Source organism: Diadema antillarum, unplaced genomic scaffold (assembly GCF_040938485.1).
Source record: "Diadema antillarum isolate AM-2024a unplaced genomic scaffold, OU_Dant_1.0 seq00000586_RagTag, whole genome shotgun sequence".
NCBI classification, from domain to species: Eukaryota; Metazoa; Echinodermata; class Echinoidea; order Diadematoida; family Diadematidae; genus Diadema; species Diadema antillarum.
Window position 1 is genome coordinate 94431 of NW_027271520.1, and position 18566 is coordinate 112996.

An 18566-nucleotide genomic window follows, 5' to 3' on the forward strand; every position below is an offset into this window, starting at 1 on the left:
ACAGATAAAAAACAAACACAGAATAAGCAGTTTTGCATGGAATACAGAAAACATTCACAAAGTAGCATGTAATATACAAAACACAGTCGTGTAGACATAAACACAAAAGCCTTTCCTGTTTTTTTGTTTTTTGTTTTTTGTTTTTTGTTTGTTTGTTTGTTTGTTTGTTTGTTTGGGTTTTTTTTCGGGGGGGGGGGGGGGAGGGGTTGGAGATAATTGAACAGATTAGTCAAAGTGCTGTTCTACACATCCTGAGTAAAGTTTTGTCATTTCACTCAACATGCTGAAATGTTTCTCTGCATGATTACATGGAACATAATACTATCCACAGCAGTTGTTCGCGGATGACAATTACCTCTGCCGGTAGCTGAAACCAACGGGCTGACGGAGGTTATGTTTTCAGTTCCGAATCTCTGTCTGTCTGTCTGTCTGTCTGTCTTTCCCTCCTCCATCTATTTGTTCTCTTCCTCTTTCTCCATCTCTCTCGTTCTCAATCTCTCTATCTGCATATATTTCTTTCTATCTCCACTGTATCTATCTCACCCTCTTCAACATATATTTCTTTCTATCTCCACTGTATCTATCTCCCTCTCTTCAACATATATTCATCTATCTCTTCCCATTTCTATCTCCGCGCCCCAACATGGGTATAAACACTGACAAACAAGGTGACAATTGTCTCATAACATACAACAGGGGTGTCTGCCAAGCCATGACCTTCACCCTTCCTGGAGAGCTCTATAGAGGCAAAAAAGTTTACTGGCACAGAACCAAGTTCCTACATGGTGCGAACGAAACAAGAAGTTTTGTGTGGTGCAGGAACCATTGGCTGTTTTCATACTGGTCAAGACACACTTATATTACTTGCAGTGCCAAATTAAAGTTATGATTACAATTACGATTGGAATTATTGTTCGTACACAAGACCGAGTCTTTTTACCATTTTTGTTGTCTATTACACTTTTGTACATATGTTTTGTTTTTGTTGATTTTGTTTTTTAACCTAAGAGTCTCCTAAAATTCAATTTTTGGGGAGGGCTGAATAGACCAGGGTTTTGTTTGCTTGTTTATTTTTTTCTCTTACCTGAGATAATGGAGGTCTGATATTTCCTTCATGCAGAGCCAGCAGAATTCTGCCCCGCACACAGCGCAGGTCATGTGATTGCACGAGCCGTCGTCTAATTTGATGATCAGGGCTGTACAGCGGGGGCACTGTTTGATTTGATCTTCTGCGGAACGGTCCGCGGCGAGTAAAACAAACACATAAAATGCTAGAATTAAACAGGGGTACCACTGAATTTGATTCTGTGAAAAGCATATAAAAATTTAAAACAAAAGTGAGTTCAATCATCACATTCAATCATCTACGCTCAACACCATTAAAAATTTAGTCCCTTTTTATCTCTTAAAAACTGTCGCCTGTTTAGAAGTGCAGGGAGTTTAAAAAGTCTATATAAACATTTACACTCACAAGAGGTTGCTGTCTCAAGGTTTATACTTTAATCCAGAGTTGAGTAACAGTTGGCATAAGATAATGGCCTATTTGCCGACTAGTCAGGGAATATGAACCACTCACAAATGTCATTTGGACCTTCAGAGGTGAATGGCAGATGTTGAAAAAGGACGTGCAGGGAAAAGTTAAGGATGTTGTCAGCTCCTATTGCTTTATCACTCTATCCTACCACTTCCATTCTCTCCATACTAATTACTATCTGATCTGAAATATTTGACACATGTATGCCTTTTTGATAATATGCATCTGCTGGTATTATCGTCTGCAACACTCTGTAACATAACACAGGGTTCTCTACCACTAAAGGCCATATCCTCCTTTACCATCATCGTCATCATCATTATCAGCTTCATCATCACCATTAACCTCATCATCATCATCACTTCAAATATGGTCATCATTTATTATAAGCAACATAAGTATCATCATCATACTCATCAAAATCATCATCATCATCATCATTATCAACATCATCATCATCATCATCATCATCACCATCATCATCATAATCACCCATCTCATCATCACCAACATCATCATCACCTCATCATCATCATCATCATCATCATCAACAACATCATCATCAAACTCATTATCATAATTTGCATTATCATAATTTGCATTATTATCAACATCATCTTCATCAACCTCGTCATCATTGACATCATCATAATCACCATTATCATCAACCTCTTCATCATCACCATCAACCCAATCATCATCATAGACATTATAAACCTCATCATCAACCTCCTCCTCCTCATCATCATCATCATCCTTATCATCATCATCATCACTCACGAGAGGATGACCCCTGGCTGTAGGAGAGGGAGGTCTTGCGGATGATGCCGGAGCGCTGCTGGCGGGCCGCATCACACGTCTGGTTGGGGTGCCAGAACTGCTTGCAGTGGTAGCAGAAGCTTGTGCCACAGCCAGCCCGCTGGCAGAAGAGTTGTGGACAGTTGGCACAGCCCGTAGCCAAGACAGCAAATCTGCAGGAGGTGGACAGGGGGATGAATGGTGGACAGGGGGATGAATGGTGGACAGGGCGATGAATGGTGAACAGAAATGGAGAGGAAAAAAAAAAAGAGGATTACAAATAATCAAATTTCACAGAAAAAACAACAAAAACAAAATACTGATGATATCTTTTGTTGCAGACTGGTTCATAAGTAATGCAAAATCATAGAAAATATGTGAACTGCGGAATATACAATGTACTGAAAAGAAGAGGAGACAGTCAATGTTATATCTTCTGATGCATACTAGTCCATAGAAAATACAAAATTTGAGTATACACAAACTGCAATGTATGCAGCGTACATAGTGCATATTAAATGAATGAGTACATTCATTATGTTCAAGGCACAAGCAAGTATCTATAGACAAACAGTTTGATGCAAATTAAAAGAAGAAAAGAAGAACTGATTATAAGATCAATTCTCGGTAAAACAATTTCCGTGGCCTGCTCTATTCCAGTTGAAATACTTTATTTACATGGCACATTGATATTTCAAAATGCACACTTTTTTGGGGGGAAGGGGGGGGGGATAATATTGTTCATGAAAAAATAAATAAATCTGCAGTAAGAGCTAGAGAAAGCATTTGAAATGCTGTGACAATGCATAATCAAACCTTTATTGTATTTCATCAAGTTCATTGAATATGAATTAGTTTCCATGGTAATGGATTCAGAGAGCTCTGTTTGATGAACAGTGAGGACACAGTGCAAACAATAGACCTCATTGCCATGGCATAGAGCAAAACAAAAACAATTCAACGGAAGAAAGTATCCACAAACGGTCTCATTACCATACTTGTCATTCACGGTAATGACTGTGATGCTACAATTATCTAATTATTATGTACAGTCTCCACATCATTAGATAACAAAGCAAGATAAATGATATCAAACAACCTTCACTTATTCATAAATTACAAATAATGGCTGTGATTCCACTATTATCTAATCATCAAAAAGAGGCTGTACAGAGTCTCCACATCATTTGATATCAAAGCAAGACAAATGATATAAAACAGCATTTATAATGTACTATTCAAACATTAATTCTCAATCATTTGATATAGACATCTGAAGGATCAGGGCTCAGCATTAGCAGTGGCCCAGTGGCCTTGGTGTCAGGCTACTAAACTTATCTTTGGTAGTTCACTCAGGCAACTAAGCTTCAAAATGGATAGCTTTTTCTTTTTCTTTTTTTCTTTTTTTTTTTTGCTTTTATTTTGGGGCACTCGTATCTATTTTAGGCCAATGGCCCAAATGGGCCACCGGACCAAAAAATAAAAAAATAAAAAAATAAAAATCATAATTTTGAGCCCTGGAAGGATATTCCTTAACAGGAGAACTACAATCTGCTGTACTACAATTATTTCTCACAAACCTTTAATAACTCACTGCAATAACCTTGGATACAGTTGCAAAAAAACAAACAAACTCAAAAACAAAGGGGGAAATAAAATGTCATTTGTCAACTCCACCCAGCCTTTGGCAAAGAAATAGGCCTACTTCCCTCCTATTTTTTACCACCACTCATGGTCAGAGATGTAACACATTTTGTACCATGCTGGGCTGACAACTCTGAATCAAAGCACTGCTTGCTGTTCAGAGGGCTCTAATAACTTTTCCAACATTTTACATCACTCATTCACTACAAGTCATCATGAAAGGTTGATACAAACAGTTGTAGCAGAAAGTGCAGAGGTAGTACAATGTGTATCATGCCATGTTACATACATGTACACACCTCTCTTCATTTTTGTTCTTGTATGTTCCGGAGACTCATCGTTGGAATGACATGCATTCTTCCTTCAAAATATTACTGTGGAAATTCCGGGTTTGCTAACCCGTTACATCCAAAATCCCTATACAACAGTAGATTTTAATTACACAGGCCACCTGGTTCTCAAAGGGACCGGGTTAGAAAGGCTTCTACAGGTCACTTGGATAATTCATGCTTCATTCAACTGCTAACTGCAATAACATTATTAGACAACACAGGTGTACAATGTGGTTGATGATGAATTATAAATGCCAATTACTTACATTTCTTGAAGTTGGTACAAAGATACCACTCACAGTAGTCCACAGAAGGGCAATTTCTACACTTCTAAATGTTGATACATGTCCAGAAACTTTGTAGGTTTTTGTTAGAATATGCTGCAGTTTATCAATGCATTCCTCTTACAAATTGCAAAAGTGTATTTATAAGTCATAAAGAATCATTCCTGTGTTTGCTCAATGGCATTGGTAATGTGATTTTTTAGTGTGTGTACTTATGGACTGACAAGACATATTGTAGGCTTATACAAAATGCTTGCCAAATCCAGATAGGCAGAGGCTTATCTCTCAGAAGAAAAATCTAGAATTCTTTTCATAATTCTTTTTCTTCAAACAGATAATTTGCAATTTCTTGCCTCAAACTGATGAGAGGCAGAATACAAAGTATTTGATTTGATACACTAATTCACATGATCTACAGTAAAAACTGGGCTCAGCAGTTATGAAGTTAATAGAAGTACATGACTTCATGTAAAAACAGATCAGTTTACTGCATGTGAGGAAGAAAACGACCCACTGTGGTTCCAATACTCTATTAGCTTGTGCAGAATAGTTCCTACCACACTTTCCCCAGACATTTCCTTTTCATTGGGAATAAATGTAATCGAGCCCCATTGTTACAGGCTGGAAAAAAATGATATCAACATTAAAGAGATGTGCCACATATCAAGGACAATACAGAATCCTGGTACCCTCGTATTTGTATTAAACTTACGCGTAAAAGGCTTCTATCAATGCTAGTACTGTGCACCAGATGTTTTGCAATGCGACATCTGACCTTTCTCAGTAACGATGCTCTACAAACATTTCTCTGAACAGCCTCCTTGCCACCATGTAGGGCCTAATAAGTTCTATTTTTGTATCGATGTGACACTGGTGACCAACATTAGAAGGAATAACAAGGACTGCAGTTTAGACCTGACACATTCTGTATCACTTCAAACTGGATAGTATATCACGACCTAAAAGTAAAGCATGATCTCAAGATTTTGTGTTTTTTTTTTTTAACTTGGACAGACAATTAGACCATACAGCGCACATGTTTCTATCTTTTACTTCTCAGATCCTTGCATGTGATATAAACGCACTTTTGTAACATATGCAAAATTTAATTTTAAAAGCCTTGTGTCATCCTTGATATTATGATTATTGGGGGGGGGGGATAGGAATTGGGAAGTCAAAAGTCAATGGAACCCCATGGGAGATTATTCCTGGGATTTTCTTTTTTTTTTTTTACAAATAGGCCTACACACAAACACCGATTTTGACCACAATGGAAAAAAAACAAAACAAGATTTCCATCACTATACATGTTATCTAATCCAGCGAGTGTGAAAACAACAAATGTTTGAGTGCTCTTGTATGTAGTTGCACAGCCTTGCAGTCCTCTGCAACCTTTTACAGATAAAACGGCCTTCATGTTTTGCAATCTGCTGCAACTTTTATAAAGCTTGAGTGTCTTCTTGATTCTGTCTGCCAACAGACTACCCTCACATTTTAGCTTCAAGCACCACATGTCTTTGAAAACTCGCAATCACTAGCAGCTACATGTGCACTGCATAATACTTACAGTGTAAATATTACATATTGACTGAATGGGACTGTTTGGGTCAAAGGAGGCATTGCACAGTTCACCTTTCAGTGTGAAATGGGTGCTGAAGGGGGGGGGGGGAGTCATGGGGACATCGACAAGGATTACCATGTGCTCGTCGTACTCCCTTTTTAAATTTAAGTAAACTTTGGATCAAAATCCCATGGTATGCCAACTTGATCATTGTCAAACAGAAAATGTACTTTCTAACAGACACATGATGCTCACACAGTTGCTTACAATATGAAGTCTCAACATATCTTTTTGTAAATACTTTCAGTTTACATAAAAGTTTCATGCCAAAAATGTTCCTGGTTTTACAGGACTTTAATATAGTTGGGTCACAGTGGGCTCAGAGTATGGCTGAATTCTTTTTTTTTTAACCAGTGTGATAGGGTTTTTTGCTGCATTTCTAAAGAAACCTTCCCCTATTGTACACAACTTTGCATTAATTAGCTTCATAGATGGACATGTGCGGTGGCATGGGAGACAGCTGATACTGTGACATAAATGCATGGTACACGGGCCAGATTCAACCATGAACGTGAAAGCAATTCACAGAAACTTTGTTCTTAAGCCAGCTTTAATATCTGGCAACTGGCTTGGACAGCTGGTAAAAATCCAGCGATTTCTGACTCATGAATGGTCCAGAGCCACTGGCTTCAGATGTGGCTATTGACAATGCTTTCAAATTCAAGGGCACTGCGCAGACATCTCGCTGAATTGATTTCTTTTTCTTTGGAAAAGAATGCCTGTACTCATTACTCACCACAACTACCAACATAAACACATTGTAATATGAGATTATGAAATGACAAAATACTTATTGATCATTGTTTTTACTTGGCTTGTTTCTGTAGTCAAGGCAACGGAAGAGGATACTCACCCACAGTCTGGCGCTGGGCACCACCTGCAGTCTGGGTCCATCATCAGCAGTCTCCGAAGTGTGAATTCCTCGTACTTGTTCATGAGCACGCTGTCCTGCAGGACCAGCTTAATGTCATTGGGGTGGAGCGGTTCGGCGCACTCCGGGCACGCAATGTTCACGCGGCTCTCCGTGATCTCGATCTTGAGGTACTGCCGCAGGCACTCCCGGCAGGAGCGGTGGTCGCAGGTGATGATCTCGGGGAACTGCTCCTTGGGCCGCTCCATCAGGCACAGCGGGCACTCCATTGTCCCCGGCCCCTTCTTCAGCGAGCTGTTGATGTAGGCGGCAGCCGCGCTGCGCGACCGGCCCACCTGGTGCCTCACGGCCCGCGGCGTGCCGGGCCCGCTGTGATCCGAGTCCGTGCTGCTCTTTCGCGTCTTCGACCGCCCCGACCAGAACCGGAAGAGCCCGCCCCCTTGCTTCCGGTGCTTTGACACGGACTCTATGCTGTTGGCCTGCGAGCCACCGGACTGTACTGACCGCGTGTCCACCTCCGTGGCCTTCATTGTTGGACGCATGTGTTTCTTTTCTTCTGTGTATCCCTTTATATACTACCAAAATTTACAGCCTTTTTGCACAGAATATTATCTTAACTATTATTTCTTATAAAATGTGTGATGTCTTCTCCTTCCTCTTATACCACCACAAGTGTCACCTGACGAAGAAATGGGGTCACATGATCATCTCCTTGTGCCCCGCCCTGCTTGTAGAGTCCTGAGAAAGCCTCCTGGTTGTGCTCCTCGTGGGAGACGGAGTGCTGCGTGTAAAGCTAGACACGCACAGCAATCCATCAACACACTTGCATGGTGTCTATGGTGTCTGTAAAGATAAAATGAGACAGGCGACGCCCACTCTACAGTCCTCCCCTTTTCTTCTTCGTTCCACTCCTCTCAGGCTCAGCTGTTGGAATCGATCACGCACGACAACATTTCTCGCCCTCACCCTGTCTCTTATGTTGGAGGAGTACTCTGAAATTCCTTGTTACCGTGGCAAACTCCCACTACTACGCTGGTCACTACCACCAATGTCCAGCCAAGACCACTCTGTAAAGTGAAAATAGAGAAAATAAAATCACACTTACAACAAATTACATGAGTGACCGATAATCTCATATTTAATGTTCTTCCCTTTCAAACAATCACAAAGTCAAATCTCCTGATTAAACAAGACACCAAAGAAGAAATCCCTGTGACTATGAAAGATCGTTGAACTTTGCGATTTGATTTGAATAACTGTCAATCTTTGCTGGCTGAGCTTGATTGCAATGATCAAATAGATGGAAGAAATATCAATCACGCAGACGTTTTGAAAATTATGCTATCACTTTGAAGCTACTGTATTGCCTGGCAAGACTTTGGGAAATGGTTTGAATTTGAACCCTTTTACCTATAGGTATAGAAATTAAGTACCTATGGTACATATCGTCGCTGGGGTGACAAAACCTTATATCTGCAATTTTGGTAAAAATGACTTTTTTAGATTAATGGTCAAATAATGGGTTAAGTGATGTCCTATCCAAATCCCAACTGTCTTACTCCAAACCTGAAGCCACCACAGCATGTCAAAGCAAAGGCTATCCCACTCTCCACAGTGCTTTGGCCGTCATGTTTTTTGGCTCTCCTGAACATTTGACATTTTGTAATTGTCGCCCCAGCGATGATATATTGTATCATCAGTCAGTGAGAAATGATTACTCTTTTGAAGCATACATTGCTCGATTTTATTTGTTATTTTCTCCCTATCGCGTCATGTTGATGTTTTGTGACATTGATATCTTGTCCACTTGTAATACCATGCAGTTCAGATTTTTCAAACTGTGTTGATAAAAATATTTCAAGCAATGCCCTTTCAAAAAGATCATTTGATGCCTACACAGACCTACCAACCTTTCTGACTGAAAATAGGGATGATTTGACTCAAAAGTATGTAGGAAAGAAAGAGCAGTTCCCAGAGGAGTGCGTAGTAAAATTATGAAGAGAATAGGAAACTCTTATTGAAACAAAAGCGGGGAGAATGGCCAAAATTCAGATACTTTCCTCCAAATTCAAAATGGTTGGAGGTCTGCCTACTGCTACAGTTGACAGTAATCAATGCAGAACAGAGCAGTATAGACATGGGATTTGACATCAGAAATCCCATGTCCCAGAACATCAGTCCATGTCCCTTTCTAGTCTTTGGCAAACAGTAATAGATTACATACATCCGATTTCTTGATTTGACGATGACTACATGAGTAAGACTACCCAGTACCATTAGTTTGATGAGTGAAATCATGTGAAATTTACAAAATTCTCAAGCTTGATAATTTTGACTCCCAATTCAAATTAATGAAACTTTCATTATCTTCTCGTTGTGCGACTACAGTGTAGTTTCTCTTTAAAAGACATACATGTACGATCAGACCTCCGAGGGGCCGGCAAAGGTCAAGCTCGAATGACTCGCATTATATGACTGTTGTAATCATTTGGCACTCCATTGGGTGCCTGATGAGATGTGATGCAGACTTGGTGCATCATTACCCTTCGTCTGGACAGATCATGTAATCTTAGTCAGTCATAAAACAATTGATTTATTTGATTTCATAGGTTTCAGGGGGAAAAATATTTCTGAAACATTTCAAATGTCACCACACAGATCAAAATACATACAGTGTAAGTACTTAAACACACACACACATGCACACACATACACACACACAGACGCACAGGCACATTTGTATGTCTCTTAAATACACACATCAACAGATAATTTTACTACCATGTAGAAGTTTCATCCCAGAAACCCGCTCCTGTTGAATTCTATCATTAACTGTACACCAAACAAGGTTAATAGTCTTAACAAATAAAAAATAGAAAACCATTAGAATAAACAGCTCCCTATTGAAGTCAAGTCTTCACAGATGTTTATCATTGTAACACCATATAATATTGTAAATTGAAAATCGAAAACATCATAAAATTTAAAATATGTGTACATTTTTGTGTACCATAATAACAAAGGCATGTACCCTCATTTGAGGTTTTTTTTCAATATACATGTAGTACATTGTGTTAAAGAGTATAGTTCTAAAAATTTGGGTCATGAAATGATTTACAGAACAACACTGTTCACAGATCAGTTACATGACAGTTGCTCCCATGAAATATCTGCACGCTATAATAGCCAAACATACATTCTACCTACAAACATTCATAACCATAAGCCTAATCCTAATCCTCACATCAAACAGAATTTTAAAACCACTTCATAACCCTAACCCTAACTATATTAAGTCCATGAAGAAAACAAGACGGGAGCAATTGTGGCAGGAACAAATGTTGTGTCACCTCATCACATATCATCACTTTTACATCAGACATGCCCCTAAAAATTCTCTCCCCACCTAACCAACTTTGCCCTCAATCAACTGTCTGATCACATACCAGTACAATTGTTCTGTTTCAATGCCACAGCATGTGCATTGTTGCACGTCCTCATTCAGCTTAAGAGTAAAAGAGAAAAAATAAGAGTTTATCACATTCAAACGTGCATGTCTCACCATGAATGTGTGTCAATACCACTCTGGGCATCAAAGCCTAAACTCAAGTAATCTTGACTTTTAGTACACTCCTGTTCCGAACTTGGCTACGTGGCAGTCACACAGTAAACTCATGCAGCGCACATAAAAGAAATGCAATCGTTTCCATACCTTTGTCATACATTTAATATTTACCTTCATAGTCTGTACAGTCATAAGGTTATCATTATAGATGACAGTGTGTGCATGGCAAATATACTGTGAGCAATTTTTCTTGAATGACATGCAAATTACGAGACGTGTACAAAGTGCACTGGTACGATCAAGTGTGCAGTGTGCATATATAGATCTGCAATCATACTGTAAATGTGATAATGCACCTGTGCATTTGGGTATCTGTGATATTCATACATGTATGTACGAAGTAAAATGCAATAGGAATGTGGGCATGAGGGTGGTTGTATGGCATCACAAGAAAAATCTCTCTCCTGGATCCCAACAAGAAGTATGTCTGCTACGTGTGTAACACATTTTTAAGGGATGCCATGCCATTTTCTTGCTTGACTGTGACTTGAACTGCTTTCAATAGCCTAGATACGTAGCAAGTGCGACGCCATTATCGCAAATTTGGGGGTGGGGTATTAAGCTATTGGTATCACTTGATCTCCTCTGCATTATGGTATCAATTTCAGATTATTTTCATTTTCAGCAAAATTCTAACATTCAACCCAAAAAGGGCACCATTTTATCCAATATTTTGGAACAATGCTTATAAATCTGCCCACTTTTGATTATGAAATGAACATTTTATCTCATGAAAATTGACTGTTTAGTTTTTATTCATGTTCAAATCTTGGAACACGATAGAGCCATTCTGGTTCTCAGGTGACGGTATGTGGGTTTAATAGGAGTGCTGGATCATTGTGTGACTAGATATCACATGCCACTATTATTCTGCAGGTATCATTATCCACAGTTCACATAATGTCAATCTATGTAACATTAACCCTTTCGTACCCAAGGACAGGATTATCATGTATAGTTAGTAGCAATGGGACTCTGTGCCAGCAGTCTTGAGTTAATAGGTTACAGAATGCTGTATAGGTCCTACATGGTCAATGGATGGTACTTGAATTATAAATTTATTCCCAAAAGTTTTTCATTTGATGTCAGAAAACAAAGAAACATGTGCTTAGGTTATGAAGGCATGGAATGTCAATGACATCACTGATGACTGAGAACAATCTTTAACCCATATTATGCTTTGTTGATCAATTAGCATAAAGGGTCATCCCACACGACTGACACCAACAAGTCATACGGCCCACAAGTTCAACATCAACTGATAAAAAGTCCATTCATGAGCTTATACAGCCCACAAGCCAGACAGCCCATGAGTTTGACACTAGGCAAATAAATATAAAGGCCCATGAGATCCACACTAGGTGCAAGAAAACAGCCCACGGGTTCAACATTACATCATGGGGCTTAATGTGTCGGTCTCGTGGGCACTGTTTGCTCAGTGTCGAACTCATGGGCAGTATGACTCGTGGGTGTCAAACTTGTGACGTGCACCCTTAGCACAGGGCTGCCAACTCTCACGCATTGAGCGTGAGACTCACGCATTTTGGTCCTTTCTCACTCTAAAACTTTATTTCATTTGCATGCATTTCTATTAATCTCACTCATTTTGACTCCTAAATTATAGCATTGGCCTATGGGAGTCTCACTCTCAACTAGTTTCCAGTGTTGGTAGCCCTGTTAGCATACACACTGGAATGATGTCTTTGTGGACTGGAACAGATCAGGTCTGGAAACAAACTGTACGTGACTAGAGATTACCTACATGTAATCCCTGCAATTACCATCACTTCACAGTGGCCTTCCTGTTGAACTTCAAAACATCGCTATGCCCGAGTAGGTTTACTAACTGTACAACTGGGACCAGTTTGAATGGATTACTTCAAATGCTGATGAAAAGGCTTGGCAAGATGTACACTGTCTGCTAATTAATGTGTCTGGGCTCTGTTGCATATTAACCCGTTGAGGACGGTTTGATTTTGCTACAACACGCTTTTCCCATAGACGCTTGCGCGAGTATACTCGGCACTCGTCCTCAACGGGTTAAAGAAGATGCGATCAAACATAAGTCAGGCATCAGCCAATCAGAACTGAGTATTTAGGGACCAATGTTTGATTTTCTGACTTTATATGTTTGATCTCAACTTTTGTGGAGTTATAACTACTTCAAAAGAAAGGACCACATTTTCGATGACATCGTTTTCTTCATTCTTCATTTATAAATCACGCATAAATTCTGGCTACTCTAGACAGTGTCTCTAAAAGTTTGAAAATGAAACTTTTCCAGTGATACCTCATTTGTAAAATATTACAATATTCCTGATGTTATGATTAACAATATCCCATATTTTTGTATCATTTTTTCCTCTTTTTTTTTGGGGGGGGGGCAGCTTTTGTCACAAACATCTTTCTCATGTTAACAGGAATGGAGTTAACTTGTTTTGCAAGCAAACTCCTCATTCCTTACTGAAGCAAAATGACAACAACAACAACAGCAACACAAAAAGGAACATGGATGAGTGAATTTTCCATGGCAAAGAACATTCACTGAACAAAGTGCATCACTATACTGAAATGAACTGGATGGAAAACACTGCAGTGTGCGAAGGAAGTAAACCTTTTCCTAAAAAGCCTGAGGCAGAATTTCACAGAAAGGAACAGATCCCATGATCCTAACAATATAACGGCAACAAGGACATCTGTCTGGAAATGCTGAACGGAATCACATAGAAATCATACTACTGCCCTGTCATGGTACACAGACCACCGAACCGATTCACACACAATATCTAGCCCCCCTTACTGCTGAGCGCTCGGCACAAGGACACATTAGTCCTGAATAGTACCAGATCTAGCTGTACAGTACTGGTTGAGGTGAGGATTCAGCTTGTAACATTTTGCGAGATACTTAGAAACCACTCTATGAAATGTTAAAGAGCATACAATTCTACGGGGAATCCAAAGTTTATTCGATGAAAATCAGTTTTGAAAAGACTGAGATAATCTAAAAACAACGAAAAACAAAGAAATCCTCATAAAAACCATGGCCAGTCAATTTTATTAGGATAGGTTTTTTGGATATCTCAGCCATTTCAAGGCCAATTTTCATCAAATTAATGTTGAATCCTCCTTGAAATTACATGCTCTTTCATATTTCATAAGAGGTTTCTCATTATCTCACAAAAAATGTTATAAACTTGAATCCTCCCCTCAACCAGTACTGTACAGTCCCTTTAAAGTAGAAGGGGAAAATTATACAAATTCTGGGTGCATACGGCACAAAATTGCTCTTTATTTGAGTGTGTGCATGTGTGTGGGTGTTTCTAGATCTTTGCTGTTGTTGGTTTTTCTGCTTTGATTTGGACTTGTTGAGTTTTCTCCTTACTTCTACCTTTGATGCAAAAACACACACACACACACACACGCACACAAATGAATTCACGGAATTCTTAAATTACATGCTCTTTCATATTTCATAAGACTTGCAGTGTAAGAGGTTTCTCATTATCTCACAAACCCAGAAACACACAAAAGTTGAAAACTTGCAGCTCTATCTAAACCAAAACTGTACCATCCCTTTAAAGTAAATAGACTTACACACACACTGTATGTTCATGTGTTTCCATGACAACAGAAATATTTTGTTAGGTTTGGGGCAAGCATGTAATAATTTACGTTGTCCAGATAAATCATGGATGGATTTCAGCTGAATTCAGTGAATGAATTGTCCAAATAATTCATAGCTGAGCGCTGTGGAAAAAGCTTGCGGTCACTAGACATGCAACCTATTGCAGGTCGTCACAACAGGAATATTTTGTCTGCTATAATTCCAGGATGTAGCCCTCGGCCAGTTCTGAATCATCACGTACACAGATGTCACACGTAAGATCTACAAATACTACACTGTACTTCAAGGTCAGCCAGCAAGGAAGCCCTGTAAAACATCATGTATACAATAGTGGTGCTGGCTTCACTGTAGCCTTTGGTCTGGCAATTATGCAGAGATTTGTCACGCTGAGCTCACATCAAAGAAAAAACACAAACCGCCACATCAGGCTTCCACGTACAGACAGACATACAGTATGCACATGTACAGAATGGTGCATATTAAATTTTGCACGAACCAGATTAAATTTGTGGTTTAAATGCTTTCATATACAGATTTTTATGTGGGGAGAATCATGCTATGATTTATGCAAGTGCCTGTATAGTGAAATCAGAATAGCTTCATTTGGGAATGTAAATGGGTAAAAAAAAAATGCTGCAATTGATTGACAAATTGCCCTACAGTGTACATTGACGTAAATATAAAGCACTGAATTGATCAGTGTTTTAGTAGTAGCCATGATAAAAAATCATGTAGGGCAATTTGTCAATCAATTGCAATGAAAACACCTCGACAGAAGAATTTCATGAATTTGACTATAAAAAAAAATGCTACCTACGCTACATGATGCCCTATTGCTGTGCATATTAGAACGTTGCACTGCTGTTTTATTTTACAATCATATTTAAAGGGATCGTACAGTTTTGGTTGAGACCTAATTTCAGGTTTCTAGCATTTTTTGGTGAGATAATGAGAAACCTTTTATGAAATATGAAAGAGCATGTAATTCTATGAGGAATTCAACATTTATTTGATGAAAATTGGTTTTGAAATGGCTGAGATATCCAAAAAAGAGCAATTCTAATAAAATGTGGGACCCACACTTTATTACAATCGCTTTGTTTTACTTTGTTTTTTGATGTTTCAGTCATTCCAAACCCAATTTTCATCAAATAAACTTTGAATTCCTCTTAAAATGGCATGCTCTGTACTATATCATACGTGTTTTCTTGGTATCTTGCAAAAAGTTAAAAGCCCAATTCTCATCTCCACCAATACTGTACCATCCCTTTAACCCTTGTGTGCTTTGAGTGCTGACTACTAATTAGCATAGAAAATCCCAAAGCCTTGTACACACTCTCCAAGGTCACTGGCATTGAAAGGGAGAAGGAAATGATTTATTTCACTGTGATCTCACTCCTCCTCCTCCCCCTTAGAAAACAAAAATGATCCCAGTTCAATGAGAACAAACATAGTGTAAAAGTGGATATTTTCTCTGTGTGGAAATGCAACCAGAAGCAAGCGCGAAAAAAAAGAAAAAGGATGCAAATATTTTTGTATGACATATAGGCCTATGTTCCAGTATTTACTGTCCCAATTCCTCGAAATTAAAAACACGCAAAATTCATCTTACCCGGCCGAGCGCGAAAAATTACTTGTGCGAAAAATATCCACTTTCACAGTGATATGCAAACAATCACACACACCCACACACAAACAATATTTCCTTGGTTTCTGAAATTAGCACTGCTGACAGTACACAACTACAGACTGTACATGTACACATACACACACACACAAAAAAAAAAAAATGTACAATTGTATGTATTTACTGTATATATCCATTAATAATACAACAAATAGGGCCTACGAGAAACTCTCTCCTCATATATCAGACCTCAAATAATATACCTTGCCCTCGAGACTCAATTCATCATAAATGCTGTTCAATCACCTCAATATTCCTTTTGACAATCACTTTCCTTTATTTGTCAAACTCACCCAGCAAACACAGCCAGACAGATTTTGACAGAGTTGAGTCATGCCAAATGCCTAAAAAACACAAATTCCAAAATAACCCCATCCTTTCAGGGGGGCCCATATTCTCTCCCCTCACCCGCATCCCCCCCCCCCCCCTCAAAAAAAAAGGTCATGCTTCAAACCTGGAAGTCACCCCCCACCATCTCCTGTATGGCATGCCTTCTCCTCCCTGAAATATATGGGCAACTGTGACCTTTGTTGAACTTGTCGCAAGCAGTGGCAGGGTAGGGGTCACCAGACCTCTACCACCCTGATCTAAATGTAATAATATCTGAATTTGTAATATAATGTACGATGCATGATGGCTGATTTCTCTTCACCATTTTCATTCACACATAGACAAAATAGCAGGATGTTGATCATGATCTAAATAGTTATGATTTTTTTTTCCGCCCTTTCAGATTGACAGAAATATCTGCCGACTGCGAAAATTTGTCGACCATATTGCACATGCCCGAAATCTACCAAAATGGTAAGGGTTGACCTTGTGTTCATGCACTGTTGTGATGTGTGTTTTGAATTTGGAATAAAAAATCTCAAGATTATTTGCTCTAGCATTTAGACACTCACCACAGAGCAAAATATCACACCTTATTTCTCAAATGCATTTCTCAATGCAGAAATTTGTGGTGTTTAATACATCTACATGAGTACATTTCACAATACTGCAGAGGACCCCCAGAGTTTGAGCAGTCTGTTTAATTTCACACTGAAAATTTATTTTTGAGTGCTAAAAACTGTTAGTGTACAAATATAGTATATGAAATAATCACAAATGTGTAAAGCTCGATATTCCTAAGCTAGACATGTATATATAACACTGACCTCTGCCAAAAAGCAGCTCACCACTAAATATCATTGGCACACACAGTACAGCGAAACAACTCTATACATGTACATGTCTGGTATATTCCCCCTGCACATATAATACATTGGAGCAAGACAAAATGCATTTAGTAGGCATACTACGATACTGTAACAAGGCATACATTACATCCCAATGGAGACAGACTCACAGCAAGCAAGGCAGTTATATCCAAATTCAGTCCTCGTCACTGTATACATCCACGGAATCTGAAACTCACAGAGCATGTACCACTTCCATGCGACGTCTTTTAAAGTGTCGGTCCAGCAGCTTTGACAGCTAGCACAGGATTCCATTGACAACACTCCTAACACGGGCTTACTTACGTACAACACCACTCTACCTACAGTAAATGTCCACACAGCGTAGAGGGCATATATGCAATGGGGATGGATATGTGCTGAATGCCTGCTTATGCGATCCGAACGGACACACACACACACTGAACACGTTCACACACAGGGGCGGTCGGCAGTGCGCGATGCCTACCCTGAATGAAGTCATCAATGGGTAAATAAAGGAATCCTGTACTATCGGCAGAGAGAGAAAGAACACAAAATCCCCTACTGACTGCTACAGCACTGGCTCACACTGGGGAGCACTGTGTGTGTATATCCTGTACTGGTCACCCCTCTACATACCAGCAGTTTTTCTCCTAGCTATCCCTCCTTTGAGGAGCAAATAATATGTTGAAGAATGTTTTCCCTCACCTCCGATCACCTTCCTCCCCTCTCCCTCGCCTTGAGTGGTATGAAGCGAGTGATGGTTATGTCGGACGACAGAGAAACATCCACTGTTTCCCTAAGCGCTTTCCGCTACCATCTCTTTCACTCTCTGTCTTTCTTTCTCTTTCTCTCTCTCCCCCTCGATCATTCTTTCGCCCATTCCATGGTGTATGTCCACACTGTATGACGCACGGTGTACCAATGGGCCTATCAGATATATTATCAAGCCTTGGCTAGTCTTGCTTCGCTAGACTCATCGCTATCATAAGCAGCTGGTAATGTATAGGCCTAATGCCATCCCACAGCCCAGGCAATACCAAAAAATATAAACATCGCTCATATACATATAATATACTTCATCACCTTCTTTTAAATGGCCCAGATCTCCTATCATTCTGCTACAGGAGAAAATTTAAGCACAACAGGGCAATATTTGTTGATATTTGCTCTTGGCCAACCTGGCCAGTAGGCCTATGGCAAATGGACAATTTGACCCTAGGCAGGTCAGCAGAGAGAAGAGAGAGAGTTGGGGGGGGGGGGGGGGGAGGGAGGGGAAAGGGAGAGAGAAGACTCTGTGTAATGCTCGCTGAGGACAAAAACGGACGAAAATAGTCAACTAGGAG

The 18566-nt window shown here is 39.5% G+C and overlaps 1 protein-coding gene across 1 annotated transcript in view; it reads right to left on the bottom strand.

Annotated features, from left to right (window-relative positions):
- LOC139735565 (E3 ubiquitin-protein ligase RNF19A-like) overlaps positions 1-18051 on the bottom strand; it is a 59134-nt gene extending 41083 nt beyond the window's left edge. The window contains exons 1-4 of the mRNA XM_071646323.1: positions 17439-18051; positions 7067-8151; positions 2315-2505; positions 1085-1229 (exon numbers count right to left, since the gene is read on the bottom strand). Of these exons, the coding sequence (XP_071502424.1) occupies positions 1085-1229; positions 2315-2505; positions 7067-7626 (896 nt within the window). The 5' untranslated portion in view covers positions 7627-8151; positions 17439-18051. The remainder of the gene's footprint in view (positions 1-1084; positions 1230-2314; positions 2506-7066; positions 8152-17438) is intronic.
- Between the last annotated feature and the right edge of the window lie 515 nt (positions 18052-18566).